We start from the raw sequence: 22535 nt of genomic DNA, 5'->3' as shown, positions 1-22535 counted from the left end.
GAATGAAAAGTATTTTGATCAGAGCCTTGGAGAGTCCTTTTGGAGTACTTGGATTTTTTTTTTTTTTTTTTTTTGGCTGGGACTATAGGCACCCGCCACTGCACCCGGCTAATTTTTGTATTTTTAGTAGAGATGGGGTTTCACCATGGATTTTTATGATATCTTTTGGCTTCTCTGCAGACTTAAAAAATCACTTTTCTTACATTCTGGTTCACAGATACTATTACCCAATAGCTTAATTTTTGTTAATATAATTGAAATGAAGTTATACATTGGAATCTAAATTCATATGTATACTATAGTTTTCTAAAAACTATTACTTTAGGTATGAGAGGTTTTAACACTCTAAAACTTTCTTTCAAAAATGACAAAACAGGCCGGGCATGGTTGTGCAAGCTTGCAATCCCATCACTTTGGGAGGCACAGGCAGGCAGATCACTTGAGCTCAGGAGTTCGAGACCAGACTGGGCAACATGCTGAAACCCAGTCTCTACTAAAAATTCAAAATTTAGCAAGGCATGGTTGTGTATACCTGTAGTCCCAGCTACTCAGGAGACTGAGGTAGGAGGATTGCTTGAGCCTAGGAGGTGGAGGTTGCAGTAAGCAGAGATGACACCACTGTACTCTAGCCTGGGTAACAGAGCTAAATCCTATCTTAAAAAAAATAAATTTAAAAAAACAAAAAAAAAGAGTCAAACAAACCAACTTTCTTTTTCAACAACTTTCCTGTTAAACTTATAGAAATTTTCATTTCTAGAATTTCGGACAACCATTTTCCACTTTTTTTTTTTTTTTTTTTTGAGACAGGGTCTCACTCCCATCACTCAGGTTGGAGTACAGTGGCACAGTCTCAGCTCACTGCAGCCTTGACCTCCCAGGGCTCAAGGGATCCTCCCACCTCAACTTTCTGAGTAGTTGGGACCATGCCCGACTAATTTTTCCATTTTCTTTGTGGAGACAGGGTTTCACCATGTTGTCTAGGCTGGTCTTTAACTCCTGGGTTCAAGCAATCTGCCCACCTTAGCTTCCCAAAGTGCTGGGATTACAGCTGTGACCACTGCACCAAGACTACCCCATATTCTTAACAAATTATCTATCTTTAAATAGTACACTTGATCTCAGCCAAAAGCCCGAGAAGTGGTATCTTTAAATAGTATAATCCACTAGGTATGATAATCCCAAATCTGTCTTAATATGTGTTAAAGCCTGAAATTATATCAATTTTCACACTTTTACTTTATATACATGCTAATCAATTCCTTATCAAATAACTCTTTACTTAAAAAGAATTTTTTTTTTTTTTGAGACGCAGTCTCCCTGTGTTGCCCAGGCTGGAGTGCAGTGGCATGATCTCGGCTCACAGCAAGCTCCACCTCCCAGGTTCATGCCCTTCTCCTGCCTCAGCCTCCCGCGTAGCTGGGACTACAGGCACCCGCCACCACGCCCAGCTATTTTTTTTGTCTTTTTTTTAGTAGAGACAGGGTTTCACTGTGTTAGCCAGGATGGTCTGAAACTCCTGACCTGGTAATCCGCCCGCCTCGGCCTCCCAAAGTGCTGGGATTACAGGCGTGAGCCACCACGCCCAGCCTATCTTTGTTTTTAAAAGGGAAAATAATCACGGGCACCTCTCCAGAAAGCTCTCCTTAGGATCCACATTATAGAACCTCACCTTATGGCTATAAACACATCTTTTAGGACTTTAATATAACAATTAAATTAAGACAATCATCATGGAGCAGTGGATAATTTTCTAAAAATGTAACAGGAAAGTTATTGAAAGGAAAAGGTGTCTTTACTTTTTGGAATTTTTTTTTTTTTTGAGACGGAGTCTCACTCTTGTTGCCCAGGCTGGAATGCAGTAGCACAAATTCGGCTCATTGCAACCTCCGCCTCCCAGGTTCAAGCGATTCTCCTGCCTCAGCCTCTTGAATAGCTGGGATTACAGGCATGCGCCACCATGCCCAGATAACTTTTGTATTTTTCTTTTTTAGTAGAGATGAGGTTTCACCATGTTGGTTAGGCTGGTCTCGAACTCCTGACCTCGTGATACCACCTGCCTCGGGCTCCCAAAGTGCTAGTATTACAGGCCTCACCTGAGGCACAGCGCCCAGCTTTTTCTTTTTTTTTGAGAGGGAGTCTCGCTGTTGTGGCCCAGGCTGGAGTGCAATGGCGAGATCTCGGCTCACTGCAACCTCCGCCTCCCAGGTTCCAGCATTCCCTGCCTCAGCCTCCCGAGTTGCTGAGATTACAGGCGCCCCCCCCAAACCCCCCCCACCACGCCCAGCTAATTTTTTTTGTATTTATAGTAGAAACGGGGTTTCACCATGTTGGCCAGACTGGTCTCGAACTCCTGACCTCAGGAGATCCACCTGCCTCGGCCTCCCAAAGTGCTAGATTACAGGCATGAGCCACCGTGCCCAGCCACTTTTGGGGCTTTTTTTTGAGACAGAGTCTTGCTCTGTCGCCCAAGCTGGAGTGCAGTGGTGCGATCTTGGCTCACTGCAAGCTCCGCCTCCTGGGTTCACACCATTCAGCGTAATATTTTTAGTGTTATATTTTAGTGTAATATTTTAGTGTAACACAAAACAGAGATAACACAGTTGTTATCTCTGTTTTCCTGAGAAGATGCTTACAGGTCCAAATAATTTTAGGAACTAGATCATGTTTGTTAAGTACGTGAGCTAGGAGTAGATTTGTTTTTCTGTTCCTAGACATTTGCTCTTATCCTGATTTCGCCTTTCATTTGTTCACTTAAAAATTCCAAAAAGGGCCAGGCGAGGTGGTTCATACCTGTAATCCCAGCACTTTGGGAGGCCGAGGCGGGCGGATCACACCCTCCTGGCTAACACGGTGAAACCCTGTTTCTATTAAAAATATTACAAAATTCAGCCGGGAGTGGTGGCGGGAGCCTGTAGTCCCAGCTACTGGGGAGGCTGAGGCAGGAGAATGGCGTGAACCCAGAAGGCAGAGCTTACAGTGAGCCGAGATCGTGCCACTGCACTCCAACCTGGGCAACAGAGCGAGACTCTGTCTCAAAACAAACAAACAAACAAACAAAATCCCAAAAAGGCCTGAGGCAGGAGAATGGCGTGAACCCAGGAGGCCGAGGTTGCAGTGAGCCGAGATTGTGCCACTGCACTCCAGCCTGGGCGACAGAGCAAGACTCCGTCTCAAAAAACAAAAACAAACAAGCAGTAGTACCTGATTATGAAATCACCTAACCAAATCTAATGTAGAATAACAGATAACCACTAAATATAAGAACTAGTATTTTAGTTCATTTTAGGAAGCAGCAAAATATTATATAGTTCATCAAGGTAAAATGAATATTAAAGGAAATATTTTAAAGACATCCATAATTTATTAAATAATTACTAAATTCCCTCTGAAGTCAAGAAAGGCTACCTCCATTAAAGAAAGTGCTACCGTGGCTGGGTGTGGCTTCTCACCCCTGTAATCCCAGCACGTTGGGAAGCTGAGGCGGGCAGATCATGAGGTCAGGAGTTCAAGACCAGCCTGGCCAACATGGTGAAACCCTGTCTCTAGTAAAAATACAAAAATTAGCTGGACGTGGTGGCTGACACCTGTAATTCCAGCTACTCAGGAGGCTGAGGCAAGAGAATTGCTTGAACCTGGGAGGGGGAGATTGCAGTGAGTTGAGATCACACCATTGTACTCCAGCCTGGGCGACAAAATAAAAAAAAAAAAGAAAGAAAGCTCTACCGCCTGGGTGCAGTGGCTCACACCTGTGATCCCAACACTTTGGGAGGCTTAGGCAAGTGGATAGCTTGAGCTCAGGAGTTTGAAACCAGCCTGGGCAACATACCAAGACCCTATCTTAGAAAATTTTAAAAATTTAAAAGAAAAAAAGCAAGAACTAGGAGCAAAAAGGCAAAAAGCCAGTGAGGAGCCAGGTGCAGTGGCTCATGCCTGTAATCCCAGCACTTTGGGAGACCAAGGTGGCCTGATTGCTTGAGTCCAGGAGTTTAAGACCAGTCTGGGAAACATGGGAAACATGGCTAAACCCTGCCACTACAAAAAATACAAAAAACTAGCCAGCGGTGGTGGTGCATGCCTGTAGTCCCAGATGCTCAGGAGGCTGAGGTGGGAGGATCACTTGACCCCAAGAGGTCAAGGCTGCAGTGAGCCATGATCATGTCACTGCACTCCAGCCTGGATGACAGAGGGAGACCCTGTCTCAAAAAAAAAAATATATATATATATATATATAAATGTATATAATAGAAATATATTATAAATATATAGTAGAAATATATAATAAATATATGATATAAATATATAACCATTCATATATCTATATAAATATAAACATGCAAACATATTTTTATTATAATATATAAGAATATGTATATTTTATATAAATATTATTTATATATAATTTATATGTATAATGTATATAAATAATTGTAAACACAGGAAAACTAGGCCTCACTTAATTCTACAAAACACTCTACAAGTAGTGCTGACCCCAATGATTAATAATGTAATGAATAGGTATCAGAGATAAGGCTGGAATGCTTCAGCTCCCTACTGGCAGATATGCTGCCAAAGCCTCAATTCATAATATACAATTTTGGAGACCAAAGCCGGAGTATACTTAGGTGAAGCCAGAATCTTATCCTGCAGCTGGAATCTCTAATCCTAGGGACCTCACAACTTAAGAAACTACTACTACTACTAGAGAGCAGAGAAGAGCCCCTATCGATAGAACATTAAGTGTGTGCTTCATTTTTTGTTATATTTCGCTGTAGAGTCACAATGGTGGCAATAAGTTTCTACTTTCTTTCATGGATTTGGGAATAGATCTGTTTCAGACATCCTGAAATCTGAAACATATTTTCTTGTAATACTTGTGTTATATATATAGTGATTCCAACTTGAATGTGGCCACAGAATTTTAAAACTGAGAAAGATCATGTATTCTAATTCAGCAGTCTTCATACAGATGAAGAAATTGTGGTCCAGAGAGTTTAAGTGACTTGAAAAGCAATACACAGACTATCTCTTGATTCTAGACTAATTTTTTTTCTTTCTTTCTTTCTTTTTTTGAGACAGAGTCTCGTTCTGTTACCTAGGCTGGAGTGCAATGGTGCGATCTCAGCTTACCACACCTCTGCCTCCCGGGTTCAAGCAATTCTCCTGCCTCAGCCTCCCGAGTAGCTGGGACTACAGGCACCTGCCACCACGCCCAGCTAATTTTTGTATTTTTTAGTAGAGATGTTGGCCAGGCTGGTCTTGAACTCCTGACCTCAGGTGATCCGCCCGCCTTGGCCTTCCAAAGTGCTGGAATCACAGGTGTGAGCCACTGTGCCTGGCCGACTAATGTTTTTTTCTACTCTGTGTTTGCCTGCTTTGGCTACAAGTGCAAACCATACTGGGAACGCAACCATTATTTCCACATTGGCACAGTAATGAACATTTGGAATCCAATTTGTTGATAAATTAGGGAACAGCCATAATTACCTCTCCCTACTTTTTGGACGGTTAATAATATACCTAAAGAATCCCTGGATGGCCAGGTGTGGTGGCTCATGCCTGTAATCCCAGCACTTTGGGAGGCTGAGGCAGGTGGATCACTTGAGGTCAGGAGTTCAAACCAGCCTGGCCAACATGGTGAAACCCCATCTCTACTAAAAATACAAAACTTAGATGGACATGGTGGTGCACGGCTGTAGTCCCAGCTATTCGGGAGGCTGAGGCAAGAGAATTGCTTGAACCCAGGAAGCAGAGGTTGCAGTGAGCTGCAATTGCACCACTGCACTCCAGCCTGGATGACAGAGTGAGACTCCGTCTCAAAAAAAAAAAAAAAAAATCAACTCTACAACAGGAAGATTCAGCTTCAGCCTGGGTGACAGAGCAAGACTCCATCTCAATAAAAAAAAGAATCCCTGGAAACATGTTAACAATTATTTAAGTCTCCTCAGTATTCCTTGCTTAGCCCTCTTTATTTGTTGGAGCTGATGTTCCTGCATCTTTTTGTTCTTGGTACCCTTTGTAGGTGTCCTATCCTGCCACTATCATCTAGAGAATGCCAGAATGAGACAAGAAATGGTAAATGGCAACACTCAGTTCCAGTAAGATTAACTTGCAAACAGGGAAATCCAAAAATGTAACAACCCCTTCTCTACTTCACTGAGGACATCATCTTTTGTCATTTCTTCAATCCTTAGAATCTATTTTCTTGTGAAAGGAAGGGGAGGACAACATGAGGGTCTTGGGGACTTGAAGTAGAAGGTGGCAGTGAGAACCAGGGGAGGAAGAAGGAGAAGAGTACAAGAAAGGGAGAGAGAAGGCACTGAAAATAAATTTACGTACAATAGATTGAAACCCATACACATATTAAATCAAAATTTTGTGACAATTATCAACTTTAAGATAGACAAAATATAAAAAATGACTGAAAACAAAGACTGAGATAAACCATTATAATAAAAATCTCAAAATTATCCAATGAGATGAAAAAGCCCTTAAAAAAATTAGAGAATATTGAAAGTGTAAACCAAGCAGCTTATAAGACCAGAAGTTAAAGAGTTATTACCCTAGTCACAGTTATAAGAATAAAAGCTCAATGAGAAAAGCATATAATTATCAGTTAATGACAATGTGCAAAGTACTGTGGCGGGTGGGTAATGCGCAAAGTACTGTGGGAGGTGGGCATGAAGGTAGAAAAGGATACAAACAAAATGGAAGGCAAAATAAATAAAAATTCCTGCCCTCCAAGAGCTTACAATCTAATTGCTGATATGATATACATACATGAAAAAACCTTAAAACATTATAAATAATTGCAAACAAATATAATCCAAACAAATCACAAAAGCAATGAGAAAAAAAAGATAAAATTTATGAAAAAAGGATGAGATTACAGAAAAAGCACATAATATTGTAAGGTTATATGTATATCAATATCAATATTACCAAAAAGTGTTTGAGAAATTCTTATAAATATAACCTTATATAACTCCTAGCACATATTAATCTCTTTTCTATCCCCAGTAATCATAATTTTCCTAAACTAAATGAACTATTATAACAGTGCCTAGGTAGAAGTCAGAGTCTCTAGTTTCCCTTTATTCTACAAACCATATAATTTTGTAGAACAACTACATTTTCTTCTGGGTTTTATAAAAACAATGCTTGTCATAAGTCTAAATAAAAATTTAATTACTTTTAAAACAGGTAAGGAAGAAATCAAAGCATGTTATGATGAAAAATTTCCATGCATCACATAAAAATTTAACATATCACACACTAAGGTCACAATCAACTTTTACAGAAAAGAGAAATAGCTCCACAAATACTACTAAACAATATAAGCAGGCAGAAAACTGGCCTAAAAACTTGCAGTAGAGAAAAACACTGATATGCATGCATGGGTAGGGCTGCATGCACACAGGTAGATTCTGAACTTTCATTAAGTTAAATGCTCAGCAGAAGTAACACAGTGAATAAGAAAAATATGTTGAATCTGTGTAATAAATATAAAACAAATCTTCACACATTGATTGTTAAATATAAATTTTAAGCCTCTCAGAAAAAATTCAAAAATAGCCTTCCTCTGCTGTGTCAGTGGTGAAATAATCTTATCTTCAGTATGGAGAAGACCATTCCCTTTGTGGCTTTCCTTATAACGAAAAAGCTACCTGGGCAATATTTGTAATGAAATGTTTTTAGATGAGAAATTGGAAAAGTGTATTGTCTAGAAGCATTTGCCTTAGGTAGTCTAGAGTCATTTTAAACAATTCTAAAATTTCTGAAGATTCTAAGTTTTAAATTGTAGCTGTATCAATAATACACATGATAACCAAAATTTTAAAAAATTAAAATAATTTACAGATTTACAAATGCCACTATTATAAAATAGTTTTCAAAATAAAACTGAAAAACTGCACAGAACCTCTTTGTATTAATACTGAGGTTGGCTGGGCACAGTGGTTCACGCCTGTAATCCCAACACTTTGGGAGCCTGAGGTGGGTGGATCACCTGAGGTCGGGAGTTTGAGACCAGCCTGACCAACATGGAGAAACCCCGTCTCTACTGAAAATACAAAATTAGCCAGGCGTGGTGGTGCATGCCTGTAATCCCAGCTACTCGGGAGGCTGAGGCAGGAGAATCGCTTGAACCTGGAAGGTGGAGGTTACAATGAGCCGAGATCGTGCCATTGGACTCCAGCCTGGGCAACAAGAGCAAAACTCCATCTCAAAGAAAAAACAAAAAATTTAGGTTACACTGCCACTAATAGGTGGGGAAAATTCTACACAAATTCAACCAAAAAACTTAGAGGTGGGTTATGGTTATAGCATGGAGGCCAGGCCCACGCTCACCTTGGACGTCTTCCTCTCCACCATCACCATCTTCTTCCTCATTGTAAGCCAGCTCAGCCTGCTTGTCTGCCTCATACTCACCTACGTTACCATCATCCCCATTATAATCCGCCAGTTTAGAGCCATGCTGCGGATCAACAGGGGATTCATTCTCATCAAAGAATCGGCCTGTGAAGTAGGTAGAGGATTAATTCAAGAGTAAAGAGAGAAGAAAAGAAGGAATCTATACTGAAGGCAGACCAGAAAGTAGACAAGTGAAACCTGGCAACTTTTGGGGTACTGGATATAAAAGGATACATTTTGTGAAGGTTATCCAAAAGTATGTAAGAGTGAAGACTCTGAAAATACATAACTTTTATTAAGAATTTCTCTTTTGCATTTATTTTAGTGCTTGCCACTTAAGATTTGAATGATTTCTTAAAGAAATGGGCACCATTTTTAGGAATGTTTTCATAATAACCAATGACTTCTCTAATATAAGTATGTCTAAATTAACATTTTAGGAGAATACATTATTTTATTACTAGATATGATACATATTTAAAATTTGAAAATCTAGGCCTGGTGCAGTGGCCCACGCTTGTAATCCCAGAACTTTGGGAGGCTGAGGTGGGTGGATCGTTTGAGCTCAAGAATTTGACACCAGCCTGGGCAACATGGCAAAACCTTTCTCTACAAAAAATACAAAACTTAGCTGGGTATGGTGGCATACATTTTGGATTTCCAAAAAGGGATGGCAAAGAAAGTAAGCCATCAGAATCCCTAGTGGTTTAAAAAAAAAAAAAATCCCAAGTAATTCTGGTGTATCTCTTCTCATTTCCTTTTTTTTTTTTTTTTTTTTTTTTTTTTTTTTTTTTTTTTTTTTTTTTTTTTTTGAGAAGGAGTCTCACTCTGTCACCCAGGCTGGAGTGCAGTGGCCAGATCTCAGCTCACTGCAAACTCCGCCTCCCGGGTTTACGCCATTCTCCTGCCTCAGCCTCCCGAGTAGCTGGGACTACAGGCGCCCGCCACCTCGCCCGGCTAGTTTTTTGTATTTTTTTAGTAGAGACGGGGTTTCACCGTATTAGCCAGGATGGTCTCGATCTCCTGACCTCGTGATCCGCCCGCCTCGGCCTCCCAAAGTGCTGGGATTACAGGCTTGAGCCACCGCGCCCGGCCTCTCTTCTCATTTCCTAAGCCAGATTTTAAAAAAAGTCAATGGAATCTTAAGAAAACTGACCTATATCAGGCCATTATATTGTACACATTCATAACTATTAGACATCAAGAAGACAGGCCTGGTGCAGTGGCTCACACCTGTAATCCCGGCACTATGGAAGGCCAAGGTGGGTGGATCACCTGAGATCAGTAGTTCGAGACCAGCCTTGCAAACATGGTAAAACCCCATCTCTACTAAAAATACAGAAATTAGCCAGGCTTGGTGGCAGGTGCCTGTAATCCCAGCTACACAAGAGGCTGAGGCAGGAGAATTGCTTGAGTCCAGGAGGCAGAGGCTGCAGTGAGCCGAGATTGCGCCATTGCACTCCAGCTCCAGCCTGGGTGACAAGAGCAAGACTCCATCTCAAAAAAAAAAAAAGAAGATAAATAGACATAATACTTACTGTAGAAAACTATTCAACAATTAGACATTGAAAATAAAAAAGTTAGGCACACTAGGATCTGAATTAGAAATGCAAGTACAACTAAAACTATACTTAGACATTAAGTTTAACTTAGCATAAAAGTGGATTTATTTTAATCCATAAAATTAACTTCCTAATAATGCAAGAATTTGAGACTTAGAAATTTAACAACTTTCTGTGATAGGTCTAAATTTTTAAAAATATATTTCAAAAATTTACATTGCAGGCTGGGTGCAGTGGCGTATGCCTGTCATAGCAGTACTTTGGGAGGCCAAGGTGGGAGGATTGCTTAAGCCCAGGAGTTTGAGACCAGCCTGGGTAACATAGTGAGATCCATCTCTACAAAAAATACAAAAATTAGCTGGGTATGGTGGTCCACACCTATAGTCTCAGCTACTCAGGAGGCTAAGGTAGGAGGACTGCTTAAGCCCAGGAGTCCAAGGCTACAGTGAGTTAGGATATTGCCACTGCACTTCAGCCTGGGTGACAGAGTGAGACCTCTTCTCTTAAAAAAAAAAAAAAAAAAAAAAAAATTAGCCGGGTTTCTGTAGTCTTATCTACTTGGGAGGTTGATGCAGGAGGATCATTTAAGGCCAGGAGTTTGAGGTTATAGTGAGCTTCGATTGTGCCACTGCACCCCAGCAAGACTCTATCTCTAAAAATAAATAAATAGGCCGGGCGCGGTGGCTCAAGCCTGTAATCCCAGCACTTTGGGAGGCCGAGACGGGCGGATCACAAGGTCAGGAGATCGAGACCATCCTGGCTAACACAGTGAAACCCCGTCTCTACTAAAAATACAAAAACTAGCCGGGCGAGGTGGCGGGCTCCTATAGTCCCAGCTACTCGGGAGGCTGAGGCAGGAGAATGGCGTAAACCCGAGAGGCGGAGCTTGCAGTGAGCTGAGATCCGGCCACTGCACTCCAGTCCGGGCGACAGAGCGAGACTCTGCCTCAAAAAAAAAAACAAAAAACAAAAATAAATAAATAGATAAATAAATAAATAAATAAAATTTACATTGCAATGGCTCAGGAAAAAAATTAACAGCTTCCTTTGCTTGGAAAGAAAGGTTAAGTACAAATAGAATTATGGGGGTACTGGTCGATTCTACAGATGGTTCATCACATCATCAAGCCAATGTATTTCTAATTGGTGGGTAAAGAGTCCATCAGGAAAATCATTAAAGGACAAATTGCACTTACAGAGGCTTTTAAAGAAGGGCGGGCGTGGCCGGGCGCGGTGGCTCACGCCTGTAATCCCAGCACTTTGGGAGGCCAAGGCGGGCGGATCACAAGATCAGGAGATCAAGACCATCCTGGCTAACATGGTGAAACACCATCTCTACTAAAAATACAGAAAATTAGTCGGGCATGGTGGTGGGCGTCTGTAGTCCCAGCTACTGGGGAGGCTGAGTCAGGAGAATGGTGTGAACCCAGGAGGCAGAGCTTACAGTGAGCCGAGACTGGGCCACTGCACTCCAGCCTGGGCGACAGAACAAGGCTCTCTAAAAAAAAAGAAAAGGCAGCAAGGCGAGCAGATCACCTGAGTTTGGGAGTTCAAGACCAGCCTGACCAACACAGAGAAACCCTGTCTCTACTAAAATACAAAATTAGGCAGGCATGGTGGTGCATGCCTGTAATCCCAGCTACTTGGGAGGCTGAGGCAGGAGAATTGCTTGAACTCGGGAGGCGGAGGTTGCCGCTCACTGAGATTGCACCATTGCACTCCAGCCTGGGTAACAAAAGTGAAACTCCGTCTCAAAAAAAAAAAAAAAAAAAAAAAAAAAGAAGGCAGGGTGTGGGGACAACAGGAGACTGAAGTAATTGGAGTAACTGGGGCCAATAAAAAGAGCATGAATTAATCTTAAAACTCTTCTAGTATAAGCTTGGAGTATGTACAATAAATAAATAAATAAATAGAAAAGTGGATGAAATAGAGAAAAGAAACATACAGGAGAATAGGTAGGCTATTTGTAAGAAAACACTCTGTCTCCTAATTATAAATCAAACATTTTGATGAGTTTTATTATCTCTTTTTGAATAATAAAATAAATGATGTCAATATAAGCAGTAAAAAGAGGTTTACAGAAATCTATATTTTCTTTTTCTTTTTTTTTTCTTTTTAAGACGGAGTCTCACTCTGTCGCCCAGGCTGGAGTGCAGTAGCCCGGTATCAGCTCACTGCAACCTCCACCTCCCGGGTTCAAGCGATTCTCCTGCTTCAGCCTCCTAAGTAGCTAGGATTACAGGTGCCCACCACCATGACTGGCTAATTTTTGTAGTTTTAGTAGAGACAGGATTTCACCATGTTGGCCATGATGGTCTTGAACTCCTGACCTCAGGTGATCTGCCCGCCTCGGCCTCCCAAAGTGCTGGGACTACAGACGTGAGCCACCACGCCCGGCCTTCATTTTAAAATCAAAGTTATGAAATACAGAAGACTCAAAAAATTAGGCTAAGACAAGGTACTAAAAAAATATATATCATTTACTAATACTGTCAGACATGGAATAAAGAAATGTCCCACTTGTACCTATTATAATATTCCAACAGAACAATGTAAAATTTCCTTTTTTTAGGTGTTTGATGATCTGCCTAGCCTAAATTTAGCAAAATTTTAATACTATAATCACAGTGATACTCAGAGATAATAAAAATATCAACAAGAATGAATAATGACACAACTGCCCTTTGTTAAATAGTGGTCTGTGCTATTATATATACAGAATCATCGTGTTTGGAGAAATATTTATAGCTAACCTTTAATACTGGGCTTCCAACATTCTCACAGACAACAAAAGTTGAAAAACACAGAATCAACTACACAGAGTTGCCAATCAGGATAAGGAGATCAGACAAACTTTGCATTAAACATTGAATGAATATAATGGTACAGACAAAAATGCATAATATTGATCAATATAACAGACTGCTAACTTATTCGACATTTAAGAGCAACATGTCAATGTGAGAGAAGGGAAAGTTTGAAAAAGAAGGCAATTATATTAGACTATGACAGGGAAAGAAAGAAGCATTGAAAGAACAGGTAAGAACAAAGATGGGGTATTTAGAAGATAGTAAAAAGATTGATTTGACTGGATTTATATGAGAAAGAGTAAGTTTCAACAAGCAAATTAAGGATAATTACAGGGCCAGGCATGGTGGCTCACGCCTGTAATCCCAGAATTTTGGGAGGCCGAGGTGAGTGGATCACCTGAGGTCAGGAGTTTGAGACCAGCCTGGCCAACATGGAGAAACCCCATCTCTATTAAAAACACAAAAAAGTAGCTGGCCATGGTGGCGGGTGGCTGTAATCCCAGCTACTTGGGAGGCTGAGGCAGGGGAATCGCTTGAACCTGGGAGGCAGAGGTTACAGTGAGCCAAGATTGCTCTATTTGCACTTCAGCCTGGGCAACAAGAGTGAAATTCTGTCTCAAAAAAAAAAAAAGTCTCCTATATTCACTTGTGGTCACTATTTAAATCCAATGACAAAGTGTATGGAAGTATCTACAATGCTCCTTCATCCATCCATGGTTCACTGATGTGATAGATATTGCACTATGCACTGTGATACAAAAATAAATCATAAATCTATAGTTGGGCACGGTGACACACACCTGTAGTCTCAACTACTCAGGAGGCTTCAGCCTAGGAGTTTCAGGCTGCAGTAAGCTATGATCATACTGCTGCATTCCAGCCTGGGTGACAGAATGAGACTCTGTCTCAAAAATAAAAATAGAAAGCAAAAATAACATCCTATCTTCATCTCCTATAACTGAGTATAGTAAGGAAAACAGATAAGTAAACAAATTAGGAAGTGATGGTATGTGTGCTATTGCATAGTGCTCTAGAAAGTAACATCTGAACATGGAGACAGTGGCTTCAGTTGGCTTCCTTTTGATAGAGTGAGTTTGAACATTATGTAGGAGGCAATAACTAGTAAAGATTTCTTTTAAGCTCTCTGAGAACAGAAATCTGATCTGCCTTATGCCTACTATATCTCCAGTAGCTATTTAGGCAAGAAGCTATGAGGACTTACACTAGGAGGATGGAGGAAATGTTAGAAACTGATGAATCAGATACATTTGAAAATGACAAAACGAATATATGGCATAATGGAGCAGAAGGAGTCAAAGGATTATTCCAAATCCTAGTCTGGAAACTACAATTAATGCTACCTATACCCAAATTGGGAAGGTATGAGAAAGCAAATGTTGCTTTAGATAAACTGAATTTGGGGCTACAGTATGACATCCAAATGAAAATGTTTTATAGACGCATGGTTATATGGATCTAGAATCTAGGTGCAAAGTGAGAGATAAGCATTTAGATTTAAAACTCATAAATTTCAAGGTGATCGGTTAAACTATCAGAATATAATTTATTTTAGGAAATAAATATTTACAGAAAATAGCTATAAGTCAAAGAAGTGATCTTGGGGAATGACAATATTTAAGAAGAGAAAAAAGAAGTAATGAAGGCAAAGTTATCATTTGATGGTATAAATCTATGGTGTGTGTGTGTGTGTGTGTGTGTGTGTGTGTGTGTGTGTGTGTGTTTTGAGACGGAGTCTCGCTCTGTCACCCAGGCTGGAGTGCAGTGGTGCAATCTCAGCTCACTGCAAGCTCCGCCTCCTGGGTTCACGCCATTCTTCTGCCTCAGCCTCCTGAGTAGCTGGGACTATAGGTGCCCAACCACGCCCGGCTAATTTTTTGTATTTTTAGGAGAGATGGGGTTTCACTGTGTTAGCCAGGATGATTTCAATCTCCTGACCTTGTGATCTGCCAGCCTCAGCCTCCCAAAGTGCTGGGATTACAGGTGTGAGTCACCACACCCGGCTTATGATGTGTCTTAACAGGAATTAAATAGCAGACTTCATCTCTGAGGCATTTCAACTTTTTACAACCTTTAATACAGTTCTGCTGCTCAGTAACAAAACTGTTAAATCTGTGCCCAGCTAGGGGAGTAATAAAGTAATTATATTTAGTTTGGATCCCGTATTTCCTTATATTGTTGCAAAATTCAATTGTGCACTTGAATATTAGTTTCATTCTGGTGACCAGCTGAAAATGATTTGATTATCAGCAACAAGATAGCTTCATCCCAATAGTTTAAACATGAGAACACAAAGAAACAACACACCCACTAGCTATTGAAAGTCTTTGAGTTGTATTAAGTTTGAAAAATTGTAAAAGATTATTTTCAATATTTAAATTCCTTTTCTGAGCTAAGTGAGCTAAAGTATATTAAATATATAACAAGCATGTATTGCATGTATATGAAGTAATTTTTCATACATTTTACTTTAATTCATATACCATCTGGTCTAACTTCACATGCTCCACATCACCTAATCAGGCATTTAACACACTTTTCAATTTACGTTAAACAACACAATAAAACTTCACACAGAATGCTAGACATTCTGTAAGACATCTCAAATATCAGACTACAAACTTCAGAAACTAGTAGAGAAGAAATTCAGCAAGAGCTTCGGTCATGTGGAATAGATAAACTTTAACCTTTTCAATTTACAAACTCATAGTTTGATACTTTTGAATACAACTATCCTTTTAAACTAGTGAATTTTATTGGGAAGGTATGAGAAGGCAAATGTTAAATGAGAAAGCAAATGTAGCCATTTCTCATGGCTAAAATTTTATTTTTTATTAAAAAAAAATTTTTTTTTTGAGATGAAGTCTCACTCTGTCGCCCAGGCTGGAGTGCAGTGTTGCGATCTCAGCTCACTACAACCTCCATTTACTGGGTTGAAGCGATTCTTCTGCCTCAGCCTCTCCAGTAGCTGGGATTACAGGGGTACACCACAACACCCATCTACATTTTTTTTTGCATTTTTAGTAAGACCGGGTTTCACCATGTTGGCCAGGCTGGTCTCGAACTCCTGACTTCAAATGATCTGCCCACCTCGGCCTCCCAAAGTGCTGGGATTACAGGTATGAGCCACCATACCCGGCCTCATGGCTAAAATTTTAAAATCGAAGTTGTAAAGTCTTTACTTTTGTCTGTCTGTATTATATGTACAGGTACACATGTATGTTTGTATACTATCTACATGGTATCACTGACCTATAAAAAATGAACTCATAAATTAAATAACTAGCCTGCATGCTTTTCAAGTTCATATGACTTTGGCAGTCTTTCGTAAATAAAGATAGTTTTTTAAAATTTTATTATATTTTTGAGACAGAGTCTTGTTCTATCGCCAGGCTGGAGTGCAGTAGCGTGATCTCAGCTCACTGCAACCTCTGCCTCCCGGGTTCAAGAGATTCTCTCGCCTCAGCCTTCCCAGTAGCTGGGACTACAGGTGCGTGCCACCACACCCAGCTGATTTTTGTATTTTTGGTAGAGATGGGGTTTCACCATGTTGGCCAGGATGGTCTTGATCTTTTGACCTTGTGATCCGCCCACCTCAGCCTCCCAAAGTGCTGGGATTACAGGCATGAGCCACCGCACCCGGCCCTAAAGATAGTTTTAAATTGTTGGTGAAATAAAATAGAAACACGTTCAAAAATAAAAACCAGCAGAAAATAAGAGGATAATAACATTTCTTAATCACAAAAGGGTATTTCAATCAAGAAAAACTAAGCTGTATATTTTAATTCTGTACTATAAGTCAAAGGCAACATCAAGATGAGTCACTTTTGCTTCATTAGTCCAATGTTCATTTATGGGTTTCAATTTCTCAACTATTTTATTTTTAAAAGTTTATATTTTTATGTCATTAACTTATTATATTGCCACTATTATAAACAAAATGAAACTATTAGATCTAGTTACAATAAACCTAGAGAGAATGAAAAAGAAAGCTGGCCGGGCGCGGTGGCTCAAGCCTGTAATCCCAGCACTTTGGGAGGCCGAGACGGGCGGATCACGAGGTCAGGAGATCGAGACCATCCTGGCTAACATGGTGAAACCCCGTCTCTACTAAAAAATACAAAAAACTAGCCGGGCGAGGTGACGGGCGCCTGTAGTCCCAGCTACTCGGGAGGCTGAGGCAGGAGAATGGCGTAAACCCGGGAGGCGGAGCTTGCAGTGAGCTGAGATCCGGCTACCACACTCCAGCCTGGGCGACAGAGCGAGACTCCGTCTCAAAAAAAAAAAAAAAAAAGAAAAAGAAAGTTTAAGGAAGGCAACCTCTTTTTTCTAGCCATCTATTGGTAATATTCACTATCATTTCATTTATTCATTTGGTAGTTAACACATTCAACTTATCTTGCATTATTCAATTTAATACCTAGAGTTGTGACTATTTCAAGTATCCGGAAGGTAAATGACACGTGATGACTTATAATCTGTTGAGATATGAGTTAATCTGTTACGAGTTAGATTAACTGAGTATGAGTTAATCTATAATCTGTTAATCATGAGAGATGGGAAGCTGGGGTGTACAAACTGTAACAAAAATGTTACTGCAGGCTTTTTACACAAAACAATTGTAGGAAAACTATTGACTGGCTTTTGAATTGATTTCATTATCAGGAACATATTAGGGCAAAAAGACCACATTTCTATCTCAAGGTATATATAGGCTCTGCATATAGTAGGCACAGGAAGCAATCTATTGACTGATTGACTGGACTTGTGGAAGGTAAAGAGAAATCAAGGAAATGAAAGAAGTATGGTAGCTAGAATTTATGGCTAACAGCATCTGAACAACCTTACCATCTCCCCATTTCCAAGGCAAACCTATACTATCTAGATTTGTGTAGGTACAGTCTATGATGTTCACAATGATGAAATCAACTAAAAACCACCTTTCTCAGAATGTATCTCCTGTTGTGATGCAATGTATGTCGTGGTTGCTCAAACCTTGTACATTCCAAAGAACGCTTTGTTTTCAGGAGTGGCCCTTGGCTGGATTCTGAGAGATAACCTCTGAGCCCATGAAATATTCTGCTTTATAAATGTTTTTGTATGCGTGAGGCCTGGGCCATTATGTACCAGACTGATGAGGTCAATTGATCCTACAAAGTGATTTATGGTGAATACAGTTGTTCCTCCCTCAGTATCCAGTGAGGACTGGTTCCAGGACCCCGACAAATACCAAAATCCATGGATGTTAAAGTCCCTTGTATAAAATAGCACAGTAGGTTGGGCACGGTGGCTCATGCCTGTAATCCCAGCACTTTGGGAGGCTGAGGTGGGTGGATCACTTGAGGTCAGGAGTTTCAGACCAGCCTGGCCAACATAGTGAAACCCCATCTCTAACTAAAAATACAAAAATTATCTGGGTGTTGTGGCATGCACCTGTAATCTCAGCCACTCAGGAGGCTGAAGGAGGAGAATCATTCGAACCTGCGAGGTGCAGATTGCAGTGAGCCAAGATTGTGCCACTGCACTCCAGCCTGGGCAACAAACGCTTGAATGTGGGAGGCAGGGGTTGCAGTGAGCTGAGATCACGCCACTGCATTCCAGCCTAGGTAATACAGCGAGACTTTGTCTCAAAAAAAAAAAAAAAAAAAAAAAAAGCATAATAATAAATCTTCATATCTGATAGTGGAAGTCTTTACAGTTTATTCCTTTTATAAATTGTCTTGGCTATTCTTATTCCTTTGCAGTTTTCATACACATTTTAGAGTCAGCTTATCAGATTCCACCTAAAACCCCCAAATCCTGCTGGGATTATACTTGGGATGGCAATGAAGTTCTAGATTAATCTGTGAGGAATTGACATAATTAAAACAATGAGCATTCCAATCCATGGACATGGATTTATTCATATATTAATTAATTTCTGTCAACAATATTTTGTAGCTTATAGAGGTTCTTGTAAATCTTTTGTAAGAACTTTTCAAGGTATCTGATGTTTTTTATGCTATTGAAAAGTTTCTTTTTAAAAGTTTCACTATGTTTATTGCTGCTATATACAGAAATATAATTTGTATATAAATCTTGCATGTAATGACTTTGCTAAATACATTTGTTTATAAATTGTTTTGAGTTTTCTACATATAAAATCATGTTGTCTACAAATAATATTAGCTTATCAGTTATATTTCTTCCTTTCCAATCTCTATACTCTTTATTTCCTTTTCTGTGCTTTATTGCATTGATTAGAATCTACAGTGAAAAGCTGAATAGAAGTGATGATGGTGGGTATCCTTTTCTAGATCTCAAGGGGAAGGTTTTTGAGAATTAATCATTAAATTTGATATTTGTCATAGGATGCTTAAAATACTCTATCAAATTAAGGAAATTACTTTCTAATCCTCCTTTGCTTAAAATTGGTTGTTTTATCTTAAATGCATGGATTTCCTCAAATGCTCTCTTTACATCTTTTGAGATGATTTTCCTCATATATTTTGTTAATTTGGTAAATTACATAGATCGCTTTTCAAGTATTAAACAACCTTGAATTTTCAGATTAAATCCAACATGGTCATCATGTATATAATTTTTATCTATCTCAGGATTTGACTTGCTAATATTTTGTTTAGAATTTTTTTTTTTTGAGACCGAGTCTCGCTCTGTCACTAAGCTGGAGTGGCACAATCTCGGTTCACTGCAACCTCTGCCTCCCGGGTTCAAGCGATTCTCCAGCCTCAGCCTCCTGAGTAGCTGGGACAACATGCGTGCACCACGGTGCCCAGCTAATTTTTGTATTTTTAGTAGAGACAGGGTTTCACCATGTTGATCAGGCTGGTCTTGAACTCCTGACCTCAGGTGATCCGCCTGACTTGGCCTCCCAAAGCGCTGGGATTTACAGGTGTAAGCCATTCCACCTGGCCTTGTTTAGGATTTTTATATCTATATTAATAAGAGAAACTGCCATAATTTTTCTTTCTCACAATATTCTTAGTTTTGCTATCCAACTTACGCTGGTCTCATAAAATGGGTTGGGGAGTGTTTTTTCCTTTTCAATTCTCTGAAAGTTTATGTTACATTGGTTGTATTCTTTCATGTTTGAAAGAATTCACCAGCTGGGTGCAGTGGCTGACACTGTAATCCCAGCACTTTGGGAGGCCAAGGCAGGAGGATCACCTGAGGTTGGGAGTTCAAGACCAGCCTGACCAACATGGAGAAATCCCATCTCTACTAAAAATACAAAATTAGTAGGGCGTGGTGTTGATTGCCTGTAATTCCAGCTACTCAGGAGGCTGAGGCAGGAGAATGTCTTGAGCCTTGGAGGAAGAGGTTGCGGTGAGCCGAGATCACGCCACTGCACTCCAGCCTGGGCAACAAGAGCAAAACTCCATCTCAAAAATGAAATACATAAATAAATAAAGAATTCACCAATGTAACCATTTAGGTACCAAAATATTAATTTACAGATTCAATATGTTAATAGACATGGAACTATTCAGATTTTCCCTATCTTTTTGTGTCAGTTTTGTACAGAAGTGCTTTTCTAGGACATTGGCCATCTCATCTAACTTTGCAAATGTTTAGGCATTAAATTCATAATACCTATCATGTGTCCTTTAATATTATTTGTAGGATCTATATTGATGTTCTTTTTTTCATTTTTGTTATTGAGAATTTGTGTCATCTCTTTCTGTCTTAATGTGTGCTGACGGTCTTTCCAATTTCTGTTTTTTTTTTTTTTTTTTGAGACGGAGTCTCACTTTGCCACCCAGGCTGGAGTACAGTGGCGCAATCTCGGCTCACTGCAAGCTCCGCCTCCCGGGTTCACGCCATTCTCCTGCCTCAGCCTCCCGAGGAGCTGGGACTACAGGTGCCCGCCACCACATCCGGCTAATTTTTTGTATTTTTAGTAGAGACGGGGTTTCACCGTGTTAGCCAGGATGGTCTCGATCTCCTGACCTCATGATCCGCCTGCCTCAGCCTCCCAAAGTGCTGGGATTACAGGCATGAGCCACCATGCCCGGCCGGTCTTTCCAATTTCACTTGCCTTTTCAAAGAACCACTTTTTGGTTTGCTTGATTTCATACAGTGACCCTGCATTAGTAATCAAGCTAAACTCTCATTAACTGTTACCAGTCTCTTTTGAGGTAAAGGGGGAACTTTTGATATCTGTTCAACTTATTTAATGATTATTGGTTTATTCAAGTTTTCAAATCTTCATGAGCCAATTTAGGTAACTAATAATTGCCACAGTTTGAATGTGTCCTCTCCAAAATTCATGTTGCAGCTTAATCCCTAATGTGGTGGTATTAAGAGATGGGACCTTTGGGAGGTGATTAGGCCATTAGGAATGGGATGAGGCTCTCATAAATGAGATGAGGGACCTTAGAACAGGGGGCCGAGCGTGGTGGCTCACGCCTGTAATCCCAGCACTTTAGGAGGCTGAGTCAGGCAGATCACCTGAGGTTGGGAGTTTGAGACCAGCCCGACCAACATGGAGAACTCCCGTCTCTATTAAAAATATAACATTAGCCAGACATGGTGGTTCATGCCTATAATCCCAGCTACTTGGGAGGCTGAGGCAGAATTGCTTGAACCCGGGAGGCAGAGGTTGCAGTGGGCAGAGATTTTGCCACTGCACTCCAGCCTGGAATCTATGTTTTCTGGTATCATTTAAGGTTTTTTTCCTTTATTTTTTCATACTCTCAAGTTTTTGTTACAATGTATAAAAGCAAGAATTTTCTTCATTTATCCTAATACTTAGTAGATACATTCAACCTGAAGACTCAAGTCTTTCTTCAAAATTCCTTTCAAGTACTGATTACCCACCATTTCCTCCAATCTCTTCTTAAAACCTCTATTAAACATACATACATCTTCTATTTCTCATAACATCTCTGTCATATATACATATGACATATAACACATTTGTATCTATATCTGTCTGTCTCTTTGCCACAGTGTGCTACATTCTTGCTGAGTATCTCAATATAACCTTCCAAGTAACTTCTCTTTTGGTCAGCTATGTCCATGGTCTACTATTTCATACACTGGGTGGCTATGTCAATGGCGAACTCATTAAGCCATCTGGACTAGAGATTGGAAAATACTTTAAAAAATTCTATAAGTAGGCCAGGCGCGGTGGCTCACGCCTATAATCCCAGCACTTTGGGAGGCCAAGATGGGCAGATCATGAGGTCAGGAGATCGAGACCATCCTGGCTAACACGGCGAAACCCCATCTCTATTAAAAATACAAAAAATTAGCTGGGCATGGTGGCAGGCACCTGTGGTCCCAGCTACTTGGGAGGCTGAGGCAGGAGAATGGTGAACCTGGAAGGCAGAGCTTGCAGTGAGCCGAGATTGCGCCACTGCACTCCAGCCTGGGTGACAGAGTGAGACTCCGTCTCTAAAAATAATAATAATAATAATTCTATATGTAAAGGAAGATCAGGTATTCTGTGATACACTAGCTTGCCTCTCCAGTGTTGCTTGGGAGAATGATAAATAACCACTGTTAAATAAATGAAACCCTGCTGCTATACAGAAAAGCCAATACGAGAAGTAGTTTGATCAACAATCACTCCCTACTGTTTGGAGTAACCACCCTTGTGACTTTCCATATGGGAGCTGACATTTGAAGTAAATTCTTATCTCTGTTCAAAGCTTCTAAATACAAATGGTATGTCCCTCCTAACTGGCAAACAGGTGGGCCTTGCCTGGATTTTCAGTTTCAACTATTTTGG

General features: G+C 40.2%; 1 protein-coding gene across 2 annotated transcripts in view; it reads right to left on the bottom strand.

The window, feature by feature from the left end:
• CASC4 (cancer susceptibility 4) overlaps positions 1-22535 on the bottom strand; it is a 126409-nt gene that overhangs the window by 3853 nt on the left and 100021 nt on the right. The window contains exon 9 of one of the 2 annotated variants that reach the window (XM_010385233.2): positions 8347-8514. The exons of the other annotated variant lie outside the window; for it this stretch is intronic. Within the exon in view, the coding sequence (XP_010383535.1) occupies positions 8347-8514 (168 nt within the window). The remainder of the gene's footprint in view (positions 1-8346; positions 8515-22535) is intronic. 2 annotated transcript variants of the gene reach the window in all.

This window comes from Rhinopithecus roxellana, chromosome 5 (assembly GCF_007565055.1).
Source record: "Rhinopithecus roxellana isolate Shanxi Qingling chromosome 5, ASM756505v1, whole genome shotgun sequence".
Taxonomy (NCBI): domain Eukaryota; kingdom Metazoa; phylum Chordata; class Mammalia; order Primates; family Cercopithecidae; genus Rhinopithecus; species Rhinopithecus roxellana.
This window is presented reverse-complemented; position numbering and strand designations above follow the sequence as displayed.